Source organism: Pseudorca crassidens, chromosome 11, assembly GCF_039906515.1.
Source record: "Pseudorca crassidens isolate mPseCra1 chromosome 11, mPseCra1.hap1, whole genome shotgun sequence".
Taxonomy (NCBI): Eukaryota; Metazoa; Chordata; class Mammalia; order Artiodactyla; family Delphinidae; genus Pseudorca; species Pseudorca crassidens.
The window spans coordinates 81,997,137-82,016,770 of NC_090306.1; the positions used below are offsets into that span (position 1 = coordinate 81,997,137).

Consider the following 19,634-nt stretch of genomic DNA (forward strand, 5'->3'; position numbering starts at 1 on the left):
CTTCTAGGAAAACAACTAATGGTTTTTGTTGTCAATGATAAAATCTAAACTTTCATAGAAAAATTGGATTTTTGGAAAATTTGTATTTGCCGTCATGAGCTTGACAGTTTTCTAATGCTTAAATTTTTTTGATGAGACTGGTGGTGATATTAACGAGCATCGTTTTTTAAAAACTGTGTAATGAAATGCTTCAACATTAAGGGAATCTATTTAACTCAGGGAGCTAATGTTTTCCAAATGGCCAGTGCATGATGTTCCAAAATCCTGGTAAACAAGATAGACTGATAGATTTTCATGTAACAGAGTAGGAAAAGTTCATCAGTGTATGGTAGTAGATTCCACATAGCAACAAACTTTTAAGAAACTGTCATTTGTCACATATTGGTATAGTATCAAGGAAGAATATTCACAATTATTTGAAGAGACTCTTAAAATACTCCTCCCACGTTCAATAACTATCTGTGTGAGACCTAGTCTTCTTCATACGCTTCATCCAAAACATTATGTCACAACAGACTGAATATAGAAGCAGATATGAAAGTCTTCTATTAAGCAGATTTTCTCTTTTTAAGCCAGATGTTAAAGAGATTTGCAAAAATGCAAAAACAATGGAATCCTTCTCACTATTTTTTGGTTTTTGAAAATATATTTTCCATAAAAATACATTATTTATATTAAATATAATGGGTTTATGATTTTTATTTTTAAATGAATTAATAAATGTTAAGTTAAACATTTCTCCGTTTAATTTCCAATATGGTAAATATTGATAGAGCTCTTTGGGGTTTCTTAATAATCTTTAATGATGTAAATGGGTGCTGAGAGTAAAAACACTTGAGACCCACTCGTTTAGAGTATTGTCACATTTGTAGCTATCTTTAAGAATACAATGGTAAAAAAAAAAGAATACAATGGTAGTTGATTGATGGTTAAAATAGGCTTAGTATAATAATACACTGTTTTCCCCACTGAAGTTTGAAGACAGAAGGAATTTTTACTATACTGTTTCCTATAGAAATAAATGATTTGAATATATAATATATAAATGTATATTTAGAAAATGTTTATGTATCTAACTATATATTCTATATATAATTATATGTATTGAATATATACGTGTGTGTATATATATATATGACTGTATGGCTACATGATTTCCTATGGAGGCACATAGAACTCCTTTCTCCAAACTGTGTCCCAGAGAGCAGTAGCAGCCCTAGAAAATATTTCTTGTCACTTAGCTTCATTCTTTCCCTAGCTCTCTACGTGTCTTATACCCTTTTAGTGTGGAGGATATGAGTGATTTTTTTTTTTTAGGGAGAAAGAAGGAAATGAGAAACTACACATTACAAAATGGCACAGAAAGGAGTGTTGTAATAGAACTTTAATTTGAAGACCAGATAGATGTATGCAAATAATGTGCAAGTATACCAGAATTGCCCCGATTTTAAATCCATGGGCTTGGCCCTTAGGAAAAACCTGCAGAAACTTTGATGTTGCTGGCTTTTTGCAGCAGAGCTGTCACTTGGGAAAGCCTACTGTCAGGATGAATGAGTTTTAGTAGGTGAACTTTACCCTCCATGAGCTTCCGTCTGGGCGCTGCTGAGAGTGTTGGACAGTCCCTTTCCCAGATGCTGGTTAGCTTGACATTTCATGATACTTCTAATAAAATTATGTGTCAAGGAAATTGAAAGGCACATTCCCTAGGGTGACAGGTAGAGTAAGCCGCATAGATTTTATGAGAACAAACTGACCATTTTTGTCATGAATGTTAATAAGAAATAAATGGGATCAGAGTTATTCAAACTGTATTTCTGCTTCTTTCAGGGCTGCCTCTCTATTTCAGAATCCTGTCTTTTTTTTTTTTTTGAAGTGTTCCTTCCAATTCTCCTTTCTATTTAATTTATTGTCTAAATGGAATAACGTTTGAGCCTTTTTATTTTGTGTAAGAGTGAAACATCCTCCTGCTGGGATTTTGACTGTTTGTAGTGGGTAATCCTCCTTACACTTCCTGTCTTCCTAGTGCAGAGGAGGAAGTAGAAGTTTTCCATTGTGCAACTAAGCAGTACCAGCTGGATTAGGACATACAGTATGTTTATATTTTAGTCCTTAAATTTTGGGGTTAGCAAGATTCCAAACCTCATACCTCATTTCCCTTGAAATCAGAATTTGGGCTTCAGGTCAGAAGAGTGGGATGGGCATCATTTTCTCCTTTCAGGGCCCTCTAGTTGTCATCCTGTGCTAACCTCTGAAGCTACTCAGTAAACAAGGTGCGTTAGAAACATGTATGTATCCTTCAGGGAGGAAAGGTGTGGGGGAAAAGAGATTCCGTACCTGGACACACACCCCATCAGCATTGTGTTTTTTGTTGCTGTTTTCTTGCTTCCTTGTTTAGTTTTATTTAAGAAAAAAAAAAAAAACTAGTAAGTTTAGATAATCACAAACCATACTTTAGAAAATATTCTACAAGTATCTAAACCATTTTAAGGACTCAGTAAAATCTTCGGAGATTGAAATTCAATAATGGCTGAAAGGTTTTGATGCTGGTTAACAACTTAGAAAAAAAATCAATTTAGTCCCTGCATATTCCCTGTCCAACTTTATATACTAATAATGGTAACGGCTACGATGCATTGAGAGCCGTCTATTTGCCAAGCACTCCTCTTTGTTAAGAATACCCTGCTCTCAATAGAATGTCAACTCAGTGAGGCCAGGGACTGTATCCATAGCCCCTAGATTTGTTCCTGGCCAATAGCAGGTGCTCAATACATATTTTTGAGCAAGTGAAAGACTAAATACCTTATTTAATATCCTCATAATAATCCCGTTTCATGAAGTCTGCTAAGTAGAATGCAAGGCAAAAGGCATTAAACTGGACAAAGAACGCCTTTTATATTGTAAAAGGTGCAGCCGACAGTAACCATATGGTAACACAAATGTGGCAACGAGTGACACTGTGCCAGTATAAACAAAGCCAAAGCTTGTTAGAACTGTGAAAAGAAAGAGGCCACATTGTAGCTTAATGATTAAGGGTGCTGCAGGCTCAGGGGCCAGTGGCCTGGGCTCTGATCCTACCTCCTCTTGCTAGCTGAGTCACCTTAGGCAAGTCACATAACATTTGTGGGCCTCAGTTAACTATAAAATAGGGATGATAATAGTACATATCTTGTAGGTTTGTGGTACGGATTAAGTGAATTAATTCACAATAAGCATTTAACACAGCACCTGAGAGGTGGTGAGTACAGTAAATACCAGTTATCATTTTTTTTAAAAAAGTTGAGGGGAAAAAAGAGAGAGAAAATATCTTTCAATACAATGTGTAGATACATACAAAAAAGGCTTTAAAAATGTAATTAAGAGTTGAGCATATGTACATACTCTAGGAGCCTACACACAGAGACTAACTACCTTCTTGCAAGCATCCCTGGACCTAGGTGAGGCTGGTCATCTTCTTGGCTAGAAACCTCACTAACTGACCCAAAGGAGGTGGTGTATTGACCATAATCCAGGGATGCAGGAGGCTTCTGGAACAGTACAGCGGAAGTGTCGTGATCTGATTCACATCCTGAAGAGAGATCACTGTGGTCTCTTCATAGAGACCAGGACTCCAGGGGCTGGCCAGCAAGCTCCTATGGGTGTCTGGAGATGTTGGTGGCTTGGATGGAGGCGTTAGCAGTGGACGAGGTGCGGACGTGACGAGCTGCTGGCTAGTATCCAGATCTTGAAGTTGAAGCTGACAGAACTTGTTGATGGGTTGAACACAGATGTGAGGCAAAGAGGAGGCGGTGATGATACTGGGCCCTCTATCTGGGATAGAGAACAGGGGAGAGGAGTAGGTTTGGTGGAGGAGGGGGAAGCAAGAGGCTCTGCTTTTAACCTATCCTAGTTTCCTGCCACAACATAGTACCCAAGACTGGGTGGCTTAAAACGACAGAATGTTATCGTCTCACGGTTCTGGAGGCTGAAAGTCCAAAATCAAGGTGTCGGCAGGACCCTGCTCTTTTTGACAGCTCTGGGGGGCGCCCTTCCTTGCCTCTTTTAGCTCCTGATGTTTGCCAGCCATCTTTGATGGTCCTCGGCATGTGGATGCATCACTCCAGTCACAGGCTGTCTGCTCCCTGCGTGTCTTCACATCATATTCCCTCTGTGCATGTCTGTCTCTCTGTCCAAATTTCCCCCTTTTATAGGGACACCAGTTATATTGGATTATGGTCCACCCTAAATGACCTTATTTTAGCTTGTTTACCTCTGTAAAGACTCTATTTCCAAATAAGGATGCATGATGAGCACTGAGGGTTAGGACCTCTACACAGTTTAACCCATAACACCTCTTAAATGTGATTGTTATTCACTATTCAAGTGGAGATATCTAGTGGGGCATTAGATAAATGGATACATTGCCCGTTTGGCTTTCACTCAGTCTTTCTGTGTTATGAAGTAGCACTGCAATAAGCATCGTCAGGTACACAGATTATTCTGTATTTTGAATTTTGTTTTGGAATAGATTTTCAAATGAAGGAGCCTGTTAACATATATTATTAAAATATTCTGAAAAAGTGTGACATCAATTATACATTTATCATTCTACAGGGAAGGAGGATGTGATGGTTTAAAGTAAGAAAAATTTACATACTGAACAACAGGAAGTGAGGAGAATTACTATCTCCTGGCTTCTATTTTCTGCATTAAGTACCTTTCCCTCCTGGCACTGCTAGATACTGATTGAGCAGTAATTTTTCTTAAGAGTTTCCAAGTGCACAGCATTAAGCAGAACAGTTTTATAATGTCAGAAAACTGGAGAACCACATCCTGATGTATGTAAAATACATGTGTGCTCATTTTATTAATGATATTGTCAGTAAATTTTGCTTTAGATCTTGGAAACATTCATTCATTCATTTATTCTTTCATTCACTCATTTTCATTTAAAAATATTTTTTAGCTCCTATTATGTCCAAGCTACTAGATGCTGGGTGTCAGCAGGGGATAAGATAAATTAGCTGAGACAAATACAGAGCAGTTTTACAGGCAATTAAATAATGCTGTAAGTATCACCTTATGGTAAAGGCCAGGGTGCTATTAGAGCACGTAGAAGGGGCACCTAACAGTTTTGGGGATGGGTGGGAGTATGGGGAGGTTTTTTTGGAGGAAGAGACTTAGGAAATAACATACAAATGCCACGAGTGTCATACTAATAACATTTAAAACATATTCTCTATTTTAGTGCTGCGATAGTATTTTCCACACTTAAACTTCTCCAGGATTCAAAACTTTTTAAAAAGAAGGTAGTAGAAGATGACACAGAGAATTCCATCTCTCCAGGAGATTATGTACGTATGAATTTAATGTTTATCCTGATAACACTTTTTACGGAATAATTATTGGCATGCTAGGAAATTGTATAACTATTTGAATGAAACAAAGGGGTAAAGAAGAAAAAAACATTGAATTTAGAGTAAAAAGATCTGTGTTTAAGCCCCGTTGATGCTATTTATTAGCTGGTATACCTTGGGCAAATTCCTTAAAATTTTTTTAAATTATGTAATCTCATTTGGGAATTGATGGGACTGGATGTAATAGTGACTGAAGTCCCACCAGATGTATCATTCTTGTATTCTAGATCTGATGTCACTAGTAAATTAAGTTGTTTCGCATGACTTGCTCTTCATTTCACTTTTGTTTAAGTTTTTTTTTTTTTTTGCATTACGCGGGCCTCTCACTGTTGTGGCCTCTCCCGTTGCGGAGCACAGGCTCCGGACGCGCAGGCTCAGGGGCCATGGCTCACGGGCCCAGCTGCTCTATGGCATGTGGGATCCTCCCAAACCGGGGCACGAACCCGTGTCCCCTGCATCGGCAGGCGGACTCTCACCATTGCGCCACCAGGGAAGCCCCATTTCACTTTTTATTTTTTGTTTATTTGGGGTTTTTTTGTGGTACGCGGGCCTCTCACTGTTGTGGCCTCTTCCGTTGCAGAGCACAGGCTCCGGACGCGCAGGCTCGGCGGCCATGGCTCACGGGCCCAGCCGCTCCGCGGCATGCGGGATCTTCCCGGACCGGGGCACGAACCCGTGTCCCCTGCATTGGCAGGCGGACTCTCAACCACTGCGCCACCAGGGAAGCCCCCATTTCACTTTTGATTTTAGTTCTTCTTTAGCATTACCAGTGTGACACCTATGCTGTTCCCTATCTTGTGCTATTTCCTATCTGTGCTATTTCCTACCGGTGCTATTTCCCACCTGTGCTATTTCCTACCTTGTGCTAATAGTACCTTGTGCTATTTCCTTCTCATAGTTAAATTCTTCTGCGTTTAAGCCCTCAAGTCTATTTGACAACTGGTGTCACATGTTCTTTGAAATTTCACTGGATTTTGATTAGACCAAGTAATTTAATAACAACAGGGTTGTTTAGGATTAAAATATAAAGATTCAGCACATAGAATCCTTGCTCATTTTAAAATAAATAAAGCTTAAGCTTTACTAATAAAATTGCTACTATCTAATGTCACTACAAAAAAGCAAAGCTGGGGCTTCCCTGGTGGCGCAGTGGTTGAGGGTCTGCCTGCCGATGCAGGGGACGTGGGTTCGTGCTCCGGTCCGGGAAGATCTCACATGCTGCAGAGCGGTTGGGCCCGTGAGCCATGGCCCCTGGACTTGCGCGTCCGGAGCCTGTGCTCCGCGGCGGGAGAGGCCACAGCAGTGAGAGGCCCGCGTACCGCAGGAAAAAAAAAAAAAAAGCAAAACTAATTGACTCATTTCTTACCACAGTAAAAGCGGTATAAAGGCTAAAAAGGATTCTGATTCTGAAAATTTACTTAGAGCAATGCTTGTTACTTGGTGGGGGGGTATTTTGCTTCCCAGGGGACATTTGCAGTGCCTGGAGACATTTTGGTTGTTATAACTAGAGGGAGTGCTAGTGGCATCTACTGAGTAGAGGCCAGGGATGTTGCTAAACATCCTGTAACACACAGGACATTTCCCTCACAACAATAATCTGGCCCAGAATGTCAGTCATGCTGAGGTCGAGAAACCCTGATTTAGATTAAGCATGACTTGGCTTTTCAATAATAAAAGCAATGTAGGCAGAGATTAAGGTATGTTGATGTGTATTTCTTCTGCATTTCTAATCCAAACACTAGACTCCTCGAGTACGTGGTGTACCCATTCTAATCACCAGCCTGTCTCGGGGTCTCTGTTCACTTCTTACTCCGGTTCAGAAACAGCTCCCCCTCCCCCTCTGCTCCTCACCTGTCTGTCATGTTCCAGCCCCTGTCAAGTCCAGGTTACAGCTCCTTGATAGCAGGTATTGCTGACTGGTTAGAGATGATGAGTTGTCAGAGATGTGTAGCAGGAAATTCCTAGAACAAATGGGCGTTGTTCTAGATGAAGTGTCTAAGATTGATTGCTCCCTGGAAAAGTTCCTTTGTCACCTCCCTCCCAGTAGCTCTGAACATTGGCCACTCCCTTTATAAAGTGTAATAATGAGGATAGTAAATCATAAAATAATATATGTTTGGGATGTGAGCAGCACATAGCAGTGTAATGTAGTAGATTAAGACTGTGGGCTCTAAATTCAGAAAGATGCAAGCTTGAATCCCAGCTTCCGCCAAAATATGATGACATTTAAACAAATAGTTAGCCTTCCTAGGCTTCGCTTCTCTCATCTGAAAAATAGAGATAATAATAGCCCCTCTTGGGCTTGTCAGGAGGATTAAGTGAACTAATGTGTATAAAGCATGTATCACAGTGCCTGGCCCGTAATAAGCGCTCAGTAAACATTAGCCAGTATTACTGATTATTTTTCAGCCTTTAAAATGATGGTCACAAAATTTTTGAAGGTATGGAAACTGCTGATAATAATACAATTTGCAATGAAAAATTCAGACTGCAAAGCTAGTTTTCAACAGTGAGTATACAGAGAGAAAGAAATGCTGCAAAGCACTCATATGAGGATCAGTGTTAATAGAGGAGCATGGGATTATGGGTGATTTTTGTTTCTTGTGTATTTTTTATGTTTTATAGAATGTTCAAGAATAATTTCTAAAATTAAAATTTAATACTGTTAAATGATATCGATGCTTCCCTTAACTTATGTTACATTTAGCATTAGGCTAGAACTTGGACATTTTAAAATGGAAAGATAACCATCATTTTAATATTGTTTAGGCCACTGAAAGTACAGATGATAATGAGTTTTTAGATCCCATTTCCCTAAATTCTCGAGAATATTTCAACATTCATCTGTGGTTGAGGTGCCGCTTAGCATTGGTGACTGCGTTTGTTGCCCAGATTCGTGGCATTGGAATCGTGAAAGGTACAAATATCCTATTTCCATCTCCTTAGTCAAAGTTTTCATAAAATTTAATTTTATTTAGGTAACAGAGGTTTTCTTGGGATGTATTTTATTATACCATTAACATTTTATAACTTCTTAGCTTTATCTGTTTCCAGAATAAAAAATTCAAGTTATTAAATGAGAATAATCATTTTCAGCAGTCCCTTGTATCACTGCAAATGGCATATATATTACTGTATGCAAAGCAGGCAAGGAGATTTCAGAATGCTAATGCACACGCCTTCCTGTCGTCTAGGAAGGCAGCGTAGTTCAGGGGTCCAGAGTGCAGATTCTGGAGCCACCCCCTCCTTGAGTTCAAATACTCTATCCACCACTTCCTTGCTGTGTAATCTTGGCCAAATCTCTTAACCCCCTAGGCCTTAGTTTCCTCCTCTGGAAGATGGAAATGTGGTACCTACTTCATAGGATTATTTCCAGAATTAAATGGGTTAAATTTCTAAAGTTCTTAGATTATAGCCTGGCACATAAATATGAGTTCTTGCAGTGATTAATAGTTATCTATATGTAAACCTATCTGTTCACCCATCTCTACCCATCTCCCAAATTAAATTATTTCATGGAATATCATCATTACTTTTGCAGCGTTTGAATACCCTAAAGTACTTCTCATAAATTACAGCACATTTATTTTCAATGTTTCGTGCAGTCTTATTTGTTTTCCGTCTCTACATCTTCCTCTTCTTCTGTATTATACAATATTCCTGTGATAAACACCGAGAATATCCTGCACATATAATTTCTTACTTTCTCAGTGCATTTTAAGTACCTGCATTTGTTTATTTTAGAAAACGATATAACAGATTGTGTGAGCCTCATCAATGAAGTGTGTGTGGAAGCAAAAAGTGCAGGCGACAGGGAGCTACAGGCTGAATTCTTGATGCAAGCTGTAATCATTGGCCTACAAGAAAAGCACTTAAAAGCAGACATCATAAAAAACCTTCAGGTAGGAAGGAAGCCTAATTCACATTGATATTTACCAGAGGATTCCGGTTAGAATAAAAGGAGAGAATTTAAATTTCCATTAGGTACTGAATGCGTAACAGTCAATACATCTGGCCCCTGTTTCAGTGAATTGTGAATGGTACTATCAAACGGAATAATTTTATTTTAATAGGATATAATACAGTTGCTTGAAGGACGTGAGTTTATTTCTCCTCGATCTCATTTAACACTGGTGAGAAGCATGCTTTTACTGGCTGACTTAACAAAAGCCGAGAAATTCGAGGAAACTCCCTCTTCGAAAACAGAAAAATTATATTTGTTGACTCAGTCTCACAACATTCTTATTGAACAGGTGAGAGTGCTTTTGTGTCCACAAGACTTAGAAACTTACTTTTCTGTCTTTTCTTACAGCATACCACATTAGCTAATTACTCATTACAGTGCTTCTTTTACAGATGCGAACTTTTGGAGAAACAATTGAATTTCCTATATCAAACACTGACTATGCAAGTCCATTACTGCCTTTGAAAAATATCTATCTTCCTCATGTCATGTTATTGGCCAAAACAAAAATGAGAATTGGTAAGAACACTTAAACATATATTACATTCAAGTCACTGATGAAAAAGTTTAAGTCATTTTCAGCGAGGCTATCATGTGAGTGCTTTTATCTGGGGCAGTATTTATGAATAGCCAGGTTCCATTTATTTAACAAATAGCTTTTGATCACTTACCATGTGCCAGCCTCCCTGTGAGGTCCTGGGAAGCTATTGGAGATTAAAACAGATGTGGTGGGCTTCCCTGGTGGCGCAGTGGTTGAGAGTCCGCCTGCCGATGCAGGGGGCACGGGTTCGTGCCCTGATCCGGGAAGATCCCACATGCCGCGGAGCGGCTGGGACCGTGAGCCATGGCCACTGAGCCTGCGCGTCTGGAGCCTGTGCTCCGCAACAGGAGGGGCCACAACAGTGAGAGGCCCGCGTACCGCAAAAAAAAAAAAAAAAAAAAAAAAAGAACAGCAAAGGGAGAGATGCCTGTTTAAGTAGAATAATTGGGGAAGGCCTCTCTGGGGAAGTAGTATTTAACCCTGGACTGTATATATGAAGCATATGCTTAGTGAAGTCATGCACAGTTGAGGCAGAGAGAGCAGTGAGTTGTAGGCTCTGAGGTCAGGACAAGCTTGACATGTTCCAGAACTGCTAGGAGACCAGTATAGACAGAGCAGAGTGGGCTAGGGACAGCCTAATGGGAGAGGGTGAGCAGGGGACAGTTTATGTTTCCAAAGATTACCCTGGCTGCTGGCTGAAGAACAGAGTGGAGGATAGACGGGAGCCAGCCAAGAGGGGATCTGATTGGAGCAGGTAGACCAGTAAGCCAGAGGCTTACAGCTCCTTGGAAACCAAGGAGGAGGAGCCAGCCAGTGTTGCTGCCCTTCTCAGGAGCTCACAGACATTGCTTCAAGCTCTCTCTAGGACACTGTCTCTCATCTTTGACCCAAAGCTGCCTACCTCTAGCTCCAAGACTCATGTCTATCACAGAGGACAGAAAATCTTGTAACAGCTCTCTCTCTGTTCTAACCTATATTCATCATGCCTTTTTAGAAAAAATGTATTTCTGATGCTTTGACATCAGGAGTCTTGCTGACCCGGGAGGGACTTCCCCTCCCAGAGTTAGCCAATTCCTAGAGGTTAGCAAACCACACTCCTGTGAGGATGTCTTTCATATGCAAACTCGCCATTCCAGAGCTTACACCCTGAGCTTTTATTGAGCTCTTTTATTGTTCTTTGCTGGGCTCTTACCCTCAGGGCCACTATTTTTCTGCCCCAGTCACCCCAGGGACAGGTATAGACTACTAGCAGAGCCCACTGAAATTATACAAACTAGCCAATCCTAAACCTTAGTCTGCTTACCCTACCCACCCACTCCTTCCCACAAAAAACACAGTAAAGGCTCATGCCCACGTTTTCTCCATTCTCCTTCTACCTCCTGACTGACCCTGGTGCTTCCCTGTGTGGCCCTGTGTGGCATGGTGTGCCCTCCCTCCTCTTCAGAACTGTGAGCAAAAATACTATCTTTTCGATGACGGTCATCTCCTGACCTGTTGACCTTGTCATACTTGAATAATAACAAAACCCACATTTTGAAACATTACCCCTCACCTCCTGGGACCCATTTGCCTCCTGTACCAGCAGCTGCTCAGCTCAGGAGAGGCAGGTGTTTGGACTAGAGTGGGGAAGGGAGGGCAACAGAAGTGTGCTCAAACCATCACCTGCCCACAATTTTTTCCCTTGTTCCCCTTCTGCTCCTCCCCCTCATGACTAGTATTGATCATTATTATGATATGATTTTCATCATCATCATCATCACCATCATCAGATACGAACTTTATTACTATAGGTAAAGCAGTTCACCCCTATATTGTTGAGTTTCCTCATTATGAAATTAGGCTGGCATAGCTGACCTCTGGAATTCCTTCCAGCTCGCTGATCCCATGAGAGCTATTTTTCAGTATCTTTGGTCCACAATTTGTTATATTACCAGTATATTTGATTTCTACAAGAACTTAAAGTACAGATTGTGTTAACTTGTACAGATTGTGTTAAACGTATCCTCTGCTTTCCTGCCTTACTAATCTTGAAGATGTGTCACCACTCAGTGGCAATACTGTTGCTGTGTTTTAGACTCACTTGAAGTAGAACAGCTTGCTTTCTGTTATATTATATTAAATACCAACTTAAAGAATAAAAACCGAAAGCAACTTTTCTGTCAAAACAACGTCAGTTTCACAACTTCTTTTTCACAGAGTTGATGTTTATTGCAAAAAGGAGAACTTCAATATTATGAAGCATAAAATCATCTGATTTGATGCTTTCTTGACAGTCTTCCTTTAGAGTGATAGTATAGATTTCATTGCAAAAATAGAGCCACTTAAAAAAATTCTTTTTCTTCGTGAAAGCCTCTTACAGAAAAAGACATTTCGAGATTATTTTTAAAAACCAAACAAAAAATAAGCATCATGGTTATTTAAGATTATTTTTTCCATTAATGACTGAACATAGAGCTTCCTTATTAGCTGAAAAAGTAGATTACTGATTGTATAATAGGAGTGAAGAAAGGTTCAAGAATAGTGCTGGGGAGTGGGAATATAACAGGGAGTCATCATCTTTGCCTTCGAAGAGCCTATTATCTAGTTAGGAGAGAGAGAAAAGTCAATAATTTCTGTAACAATTCTTTTTCTAATTTTAACAAAAATCTAGAAGATCATTCAAGTACTATTATTATACATTAGTACTATATTATATAGCACTGTCTTGCATGTAGTCCATATATAGTACATATTGTACATGTATATAAGTGCCTCAATGACATGAAAAGACTTGATATTTTTGTCTTGTATTAATAAACAGCTGTAGTATAATTTGAAACAGTAAGCAAGACATATAAGAATGGGAGATGGGCTTCCCTGGTGGCGCAGTGGTTAAGAATCCGCCTGCCAATGCAGGGGACACGGGTTCGAGCCCTGGTCTAGGAAGATCCCACATGCCGCGGAACAACTAAGCTGGTGTGCCACAACTACTGAGCCTGCGCTCTAGAGCCCGCGAGCCACAAGTACTGAGGCCTGAATGTCTAGAGCCCGTGCTTCGCAACAAGAGAAGCCACCGTGATGAGAAGCCCGTACACCACAACGAAGGGTAGCCCCTGCTCGCCGCAACTAGAGAAAGCCGGCGCACATCAACGAAAACCCAACACAGCCAAAAATAAATAAATTAATTAAATTAATTAATTTAAAAAATGAAACATGACCCCAGAAAAGAGAATTAAAAAAAAAAAAAGAATGGGAGATGTATTGAGATGTGAGACTGTATGACACAAATGGTATTAGCATATCCTTCTGGGCTAAGATCTAACTGCAGTTGGTAATTGTTGGGGTTTAAGAGCATGGACTCTGGAGAAAGAATTCTGGTCCAGTTCCCTTGAGGAAATCATTTAACTTCTCTGCGTGTCAGTTTCCTTTCTAGTAAAATGTAAATAAGAAAGGTACCAGTCTCCCTGGGGTGAATTGAGTGGAATATGTAACATGTTTAGAAGGTCAGCTAGTTTGTTCTAAGAGCTTTGTAGGTGTCAGCTATTCTCACTGTTCCATGCCTGGCCTCCTTACTCTCCTAGGAAGCCCGGGGAAGCAAGGCTTCAATTTCTTCATCTCCATTTTCTCAGTAAAGTGCTACCATCCTGCCTTGTCCAGAGGAAGGTCTCTGTAACTTCTCCCTGGATAAAGGGCCGGGGATGGGGGAGAGAAAGATACTTTTTCTACTGTCTTCCCACTCATATAGCACATTCCTGAACTAAATATTTACAAAACATCCTAGGTTTCCTGAAAACTTGTTATAGGGCATGGCATCTTGGATTTAAAATTTTCAGGACTTGAAGGGACCTCAGGTATTTTCTAGTTCTGCTGCCTCAAGGCTCAGAGGCATGTGGGTACTTGTTCAAAGCCTCAGGTGACACGGTAGCACGAATGACTGGCTTGTACCCAGCATTTCAGCTGCAACTCAGCAGCTGTATCCTTCTGCAGTCCTACACTGCCTTTCTGTTCATACTGCTCTGCTGTGTCTGTTAAACTATTCTATTAATGCAGTTTCCCCCCTAGTTGCCTTTTACTCTTTATCTCAACGTTTTTCTTCTTTATTAAACTTACCGAAAGATAAAGTGATCATCACCTGCCAGCCTTGACAGCTGTATTTTCTGGGTAGGCATCCCTGACCTTTCCCAGGTCTGGCCAGGGCTCCTGTAACCTGCTACCACGGTGTCCTGTGCTTTCACTGCCACACAGTCAACCACACCGTGCTTTGATTGCCTGTCTGGCCGTTCTCATTCCCTGTTGGACACTAAGCTCCACGGTCTCTCTCTTAAGGGGTTACTGCAGTGTCATGGTTTAGGGTATGGGCCCTGGAGCTGGACTGCCTAGGTTCAGATCACAGCCCTGCTACTTACTAGTCACGTGACTTTGGGCAAGTTACTTAAACTTCACCGTGCCACTGCTTTTTCCTCTGTAACATGAGCATAATAATGGTATCTACTCAGAGTTGGGAGGACTGCATGAGATAATGCTTAAGTACTTGGGATGGTACCTGGCATGTAGGAAGTACTTAATGAAACTTAGCTCTTATTTTTCAATTTTCTCGTTTTTTATCCGGTGCCTAAGCACTCAGAAAATATTTGTCAAATAAATGTCTGTCTGTCTTTGAGGTGATTAGAAATTAAATCTAATGCCTCTTCAACAATGCAACAATCCTTCATTATGTTAAGTAGTGATGGGACCGCATAAGAAGTATAACATGTGGCCTTTGTCCATAATGGGTTTGCCAACTAGTTGGGATGACAAAATATGCAATGCGAGCAACCGCTATAGAGCTGAATAGAAATTACTGCCTATTAATATATGCAAATTTTATTGGTAACAACATAAAACTACATAAAACTTGCAGTTGTTTCCCTACTAACAACCTCATCTTAGGAACACAGAAGTTGTTATGTTGAGCATTATGAAACTTTAGAACCGAAAGAGGCTTGAGAGGCTTGAAATTTTAGAACTGAAAGAGGCTTCATTTTATTTTTATTTATCTTTAAAAAATTTTTATTGGAGTATAGTTGATTTACAATGTTGTGTTAGTTTCAGGTATACTATCCTTCATTTTAAAAATGAGAAAATGTTGAAATTTATCAAAGACAAAGTTTCAAAGGTCTATTGTTTATAGTTCATTGATACATTTGGGTATTGTGTTTCTTTAAAGCATTTCTTCAATGCTAAGAACTAAAGACCCCCAGAGTTCTTCTTTTTTTTTTTTTTGACCATGCCTCAGGGCTTGTGGGATCTCAGTTCCCTGACTGGGATTGAACCCTGGCCATTGCAGTGAAAGCCCAGAATCCTAACCACTAGGTCACCAGGGAACTCCCTCCCAGAGTTCTTCAATTGTACCTACTGTGAGAGAAGTCTGGTACCTGGGAGGTTTGTTATGAATACTGTATATCTATTGTTCCCTCTTCATACAACTATCTTTCTTTTAGGAGATACAGTGGCCAAGCAAGTATATTATACCAGTAAAAAGAAGGATCCCTCAAAGTGGTTACCTGTCCTTCATCTTTTTGAAATAGCTTTGAAGCTCGCCAAGACATCAGGAACAGAAGAACAAGAGGTGGAAGCTGAAATCTTTTTTCAGAAAGGTAAGATGTATTTAGGGTCAGAACTATGATAAAGTTTGAGGATTATTTTTTTCCCATGAACAAAAGGCTTCTTAAAACTCTGGTCACTGATTATACAAAATACTGATTTTACAAAGGGCTTGGTGATGACAAACACCTTGGTATCTCTGCCAAACTCAGTTTTGGATAAAGAGAACACTGCGTATTTTAAGTTTATATCTAGAAAGGAAAAAAGTACTCCATTTTCGTTTCTTTTATAATTACAATTGACCTTCCTTACACAAAATTTCATGTTTGACTCAAAAATCTCAGCATCAGCCATTTAGCTATGAATAATGTTTCTTAAAGAATGCTTGGAAGATATTTTTTTATTTCATTACTTAGCTAAGCATTTTAGCTAATTTCTATAAAAGATACATACCCATTTAAATTAACTAGCTATAACAATCTATATAACTTATATACAACACACATTTGCATAATACATTCATATAATTTTATTTTAGCCATGAGAAAAATGATGATGACAATTGGTATCACTTATTGAGCATCTACTAGATACTAAGCACTGTAGTTGGTGTTTTACATCTCATATTGCCAGTTCTTACAACAGCACTACAAGGTAGGCATGACCAATCCCAGTTGGCAGATGAGGTGTAGTCTGGGTAAATAACTATCTGTAAGTCCAGACGTGAACTTAACATCAGGTGGCTCTGTGCCCTGTGCATATGCTGCATGGAAACTGTGAATCCTTTTTATAGTGATTGTAAGATTTGCCTTTCCTGCCCTTCTTGCTACAGAAGTACCATTCCAGCTCCTGCATTTGAAGGCTGTGGCTCACCATGAGGGGTGGGAGCTGTGTGCAAACGAGAGTGTTTGCATCATCCGTGCTGGTTTTCAAGCGTTTGCTGTCTTTCTAGGGTTTGTTTTTAGCAAAGATGTTTTCTACGATACCTGCAATGATAGAAGAAAGAAGAAAATGGATTTAGATAAAGGGAATGTGCTACAGGAGGAAGTGGGAGCACAAAGTAAGGAAATGGAGAGGAAAGTAAGATGATAAGAACAGTTGTGTCTGGAAAGTGAAAGGAGGCAGGGGACCCTTCCTGGGGAAGGAAGCAACAGCTCTTTCCCCATTGGCTTACCTTCTAGCAAGAAACAGGAGACGGACAGACAAAAGGGACAGCACATTCAGTTTTCCGAATTTCCTGCATAAAATATTTGTTCTGAAGTTCTAAATGATAGAAAAAGGAAAAACCATCTTTGTATATCCTTTTCTTCTTTCAGGCAAAATAGAATGTCAAATATTGGTGGAAGAGAAATCTCCAACTTTGCAACTTGAGAGTCTATTTGAAGCTATACAGCTAAGCTTGAGACATGATCAAAACTCAGGGTAAAAAAAAAAAAAGACCTTTCCATTATCATGACAATGTGCGTTTGGGTTTGAGACTCGTGTTCTGGTAGTACATTGACTATTTAAGGCTGGGGCGACTGGGGCACCCTTTTCCCACGGCAGGGCTAGTTCACTGGGGTCCATTGTGCAACAGGTTCACTTTTCAAGCTTGATGCTCTTGGCTCTGCTCCAAGACCTCGTTTACAGTGATGGTTGATGATGGCGGTTAGCATCGTGATGTACTGGACTGTAAATCGCTTCTAGTCTGTACTCAGATTGATATCCTGTCAGTCCCAGGTTACAGGAGCCTCCACTAGATGTGAAATTGTATCTAGAAGGGATTTATGTGAATATTCACTCTGGTTCAGCAGTACCAAGGCTGGCCAGCTCAATTCTGTATAAAAGTCACCTTAAGATGGAGAATAAGCCAGCATTATTACAACTGCACTGATTTAAATGGTCCCACCTGACAGGTTTGATAGTGAATACACAGACCTAACCCATACCGAATCACGGCTTTCAGCATAACTCTATATGTCTCTTTAGAACTTATTATAATTAGCGTAGGCGAGTAGAGAGAGAGGTCTGGTTTTCCAGGCAGGTTCCTCCAGTCTTGACCGTCACTTCTTTAGTGCCTTGTGTGCTGGAATATTCCAGAATGGTCTTGATGCTCAGCTGCATTGTGGTCATAGCATGGAGTATTGCCAGCACAGGACAAGGTAGAATGCTCAGCTCTCTTCAAGAGCTTTCAATTTCAGTAGGAAGGAGGATGCCCGTGTCTAAGCCACAAGTGCTCTGAAAAGAGGATGAGTTTGGAACAGATGCTGGTTTTGCCTATTTTTGCCTTTTATTCTCTCAGAAATTGTTGACACAAGATGCAAAATGATTATGAATGGTGAGCTATCTAATAAGTACAATGCTGTATCATTTTAGGTTGATAAGGGACTCCTACCTCGAAATAGCCCTATTATTTTTGCACATGAGGAAGCCAAAGAGCAAACTTTCAGCATCACCATCAACACTTATTAAGGTAACAAACAATTTTATTAGAAATTTAAAGTATGTTGCCTTTGAACTTGCTTACTTTGCTAGCACTGTGCTATGGAAATAAACGGTTTTTCTTTGTGACTTGAAGAAATTAATTCATTACTTAATGCTCACACTCATATTTAGATACCTCCTTCGATATTTTTACGTAAGACTCTGGAAACAGACTTCACGTGGACATTTTTGCCTGTTAGAATGTTATCCGTGAAATGTAGGTGTATATAGATACTCTAAGTCATTAGTATTGATCAGGAGGTTGCAGGAAATGACATATTGGTTAAGCAGATGGACATGTATGGTTTTCACCACTGATGTGGCTTGCAAACAGATCACCTTTTGAAAAGAGTCATTCATTCATTCATCCCATACCTACTGAGCACGTACTATGACCCAGGCCGTACTCTGGAAGGTGATAAAGCAAGGTTCAAGACAAACTCAGTGCTTGCTTCCATGCACTTACTCTTCAGTGGAGGGAGACAGATAATAAACGTGGAAAGGAAGAAAGCAAGAGGAAGAAAGGTGGGAGGAAGAGAAGTGAAGGAAGGCTGGGGGGTGCTTTAGGTGGTGAAATTTAGGATTAGGAAATAACTCTGGTTGGTGGGATTGTGAATGACTGTGGTGGAAAGAGCTGGAAAGTGGGATTTGATGGATTGGGAGGGAGCGTGCAAAGAGTGGCAGAGGCATGTACTCCCTCAAGCAGCACTTCCAAATAAGGGGCAGAAACATCTCCAGGGATCCTGTGATCCTGATGAGGTCTGAGATTTGGCCTGTCTAAGGAGCTCCTGGGTAATGCCTGTGCTGCTGGTCTGTGGGCCACACTTGAGTACCAAGGATCCAGACAGAGTGAGATACTCTGGGCAGGAGGTTGGGTGGTTTGGAGGTGGATGAACCCAGTAACTTTGTTTTCATTTTTTAATAAAAAATGTCTAGTTTTCTATTCTTTAAGTTTCAGTAGGCATTATATATTTCATTCTTATTAAATAATCCTCTGACCCACCAAAAAATCTTTCCAGAAAATTTTGACGTCAAATCTCTAATTTTTGAGGCAGCATAAACATGACTTAAAACCTTTAGGCAAATAAGCTTTCAGTCAGCTGAACTACTCATACGGTTGCTGCCTTAGGTGGATAGCAGCTATTTTTCTTTTTTCATCAAAATGATTACATAGAAAACTTACTTTTGTGGTGTGATAAACATCTTTATGTCCAATAAGAGAAAACAAAAATATTTGTTTCCATAGCAATTTGCAATGCAAATTAATAAGATTTTAGGATAGAAGTATATCACCTTTGGGGCCTTCTCTAGGGAGGTGTTTATAATTAATTAAGAGATTGAACAAATAAGATTTGAGTGAAAAGAATAGTATAATTCTATACAATATGATCATTATTTTCTGTGTATCTTTTTTTTAAAATTTATTTATTTATTTATTTATTTTTGGCTGCACTGGCAGGTCTTTGTTGCTGCGTGCGGGCTTTCTCTAGTTGCGGCGAGCGGGGGCCACTCCTCCTTGTGGTGCGCAGTCTTCTCATTGCAGTGGCTTCAGTAGTTGTGGCTCGTGGCTCTAGAGTGCAGGCTTAGTAGTTGTGGCACACGGGCTTAGTTGTTCTGTGGCATGTGGGATCTTCCCGGACCAGGGATTGAACCTGTGTCCTCTGCATTGGCAGGCAGATTTTTAACCACTGCGCCATCAGGGGAGCCCATA

At 40.1% G+C, this 19,634-nt stretch overlaps 1 protein-coding gene across 1 annotated transcript in view; it reads left to right on the forward strand.

The window, feature by feature from the left end:
• CFAP54 (cilia and flagella associated protein 54) overlaps positions 1–19,634 on the forward strand; it is a 310,761-nt gene that overhangs the window by 203,560 nt on the left and 87,567 nt on the right. The window contains exons 52-59 of the mRNA XM_067697614.1: positions 5,225–5,330; positions 8,163–8,310; positions 9,138–9,295; positions 9,467–9,646; positions 9,750–9,876; positions 15,358–15,513; positions 16,777–16,882; positions 17,816–17,912. Of these exons, the coding sequence (XP_067553715.1) occupies positions 5,225–5,330; positions 8,163–8,310; positions 9,138–9,295; positions 9,467–9,646; positions 9,750–9,876; positions 15,358–15,513; positions 16,777–16,882; positions 17,816–17,912 (1,078 nt within the window). The remainder of the gene's footprint in view (positions 1–5,224; positions 5,331–8,162; positions 8,311–9,137; positions 9,296–9,466; positions 9,647–9,749; positions 9,877–15,357; positions 15,514–16,776; positions 16,883–17,815; positions 17,913–19,634) is intronic.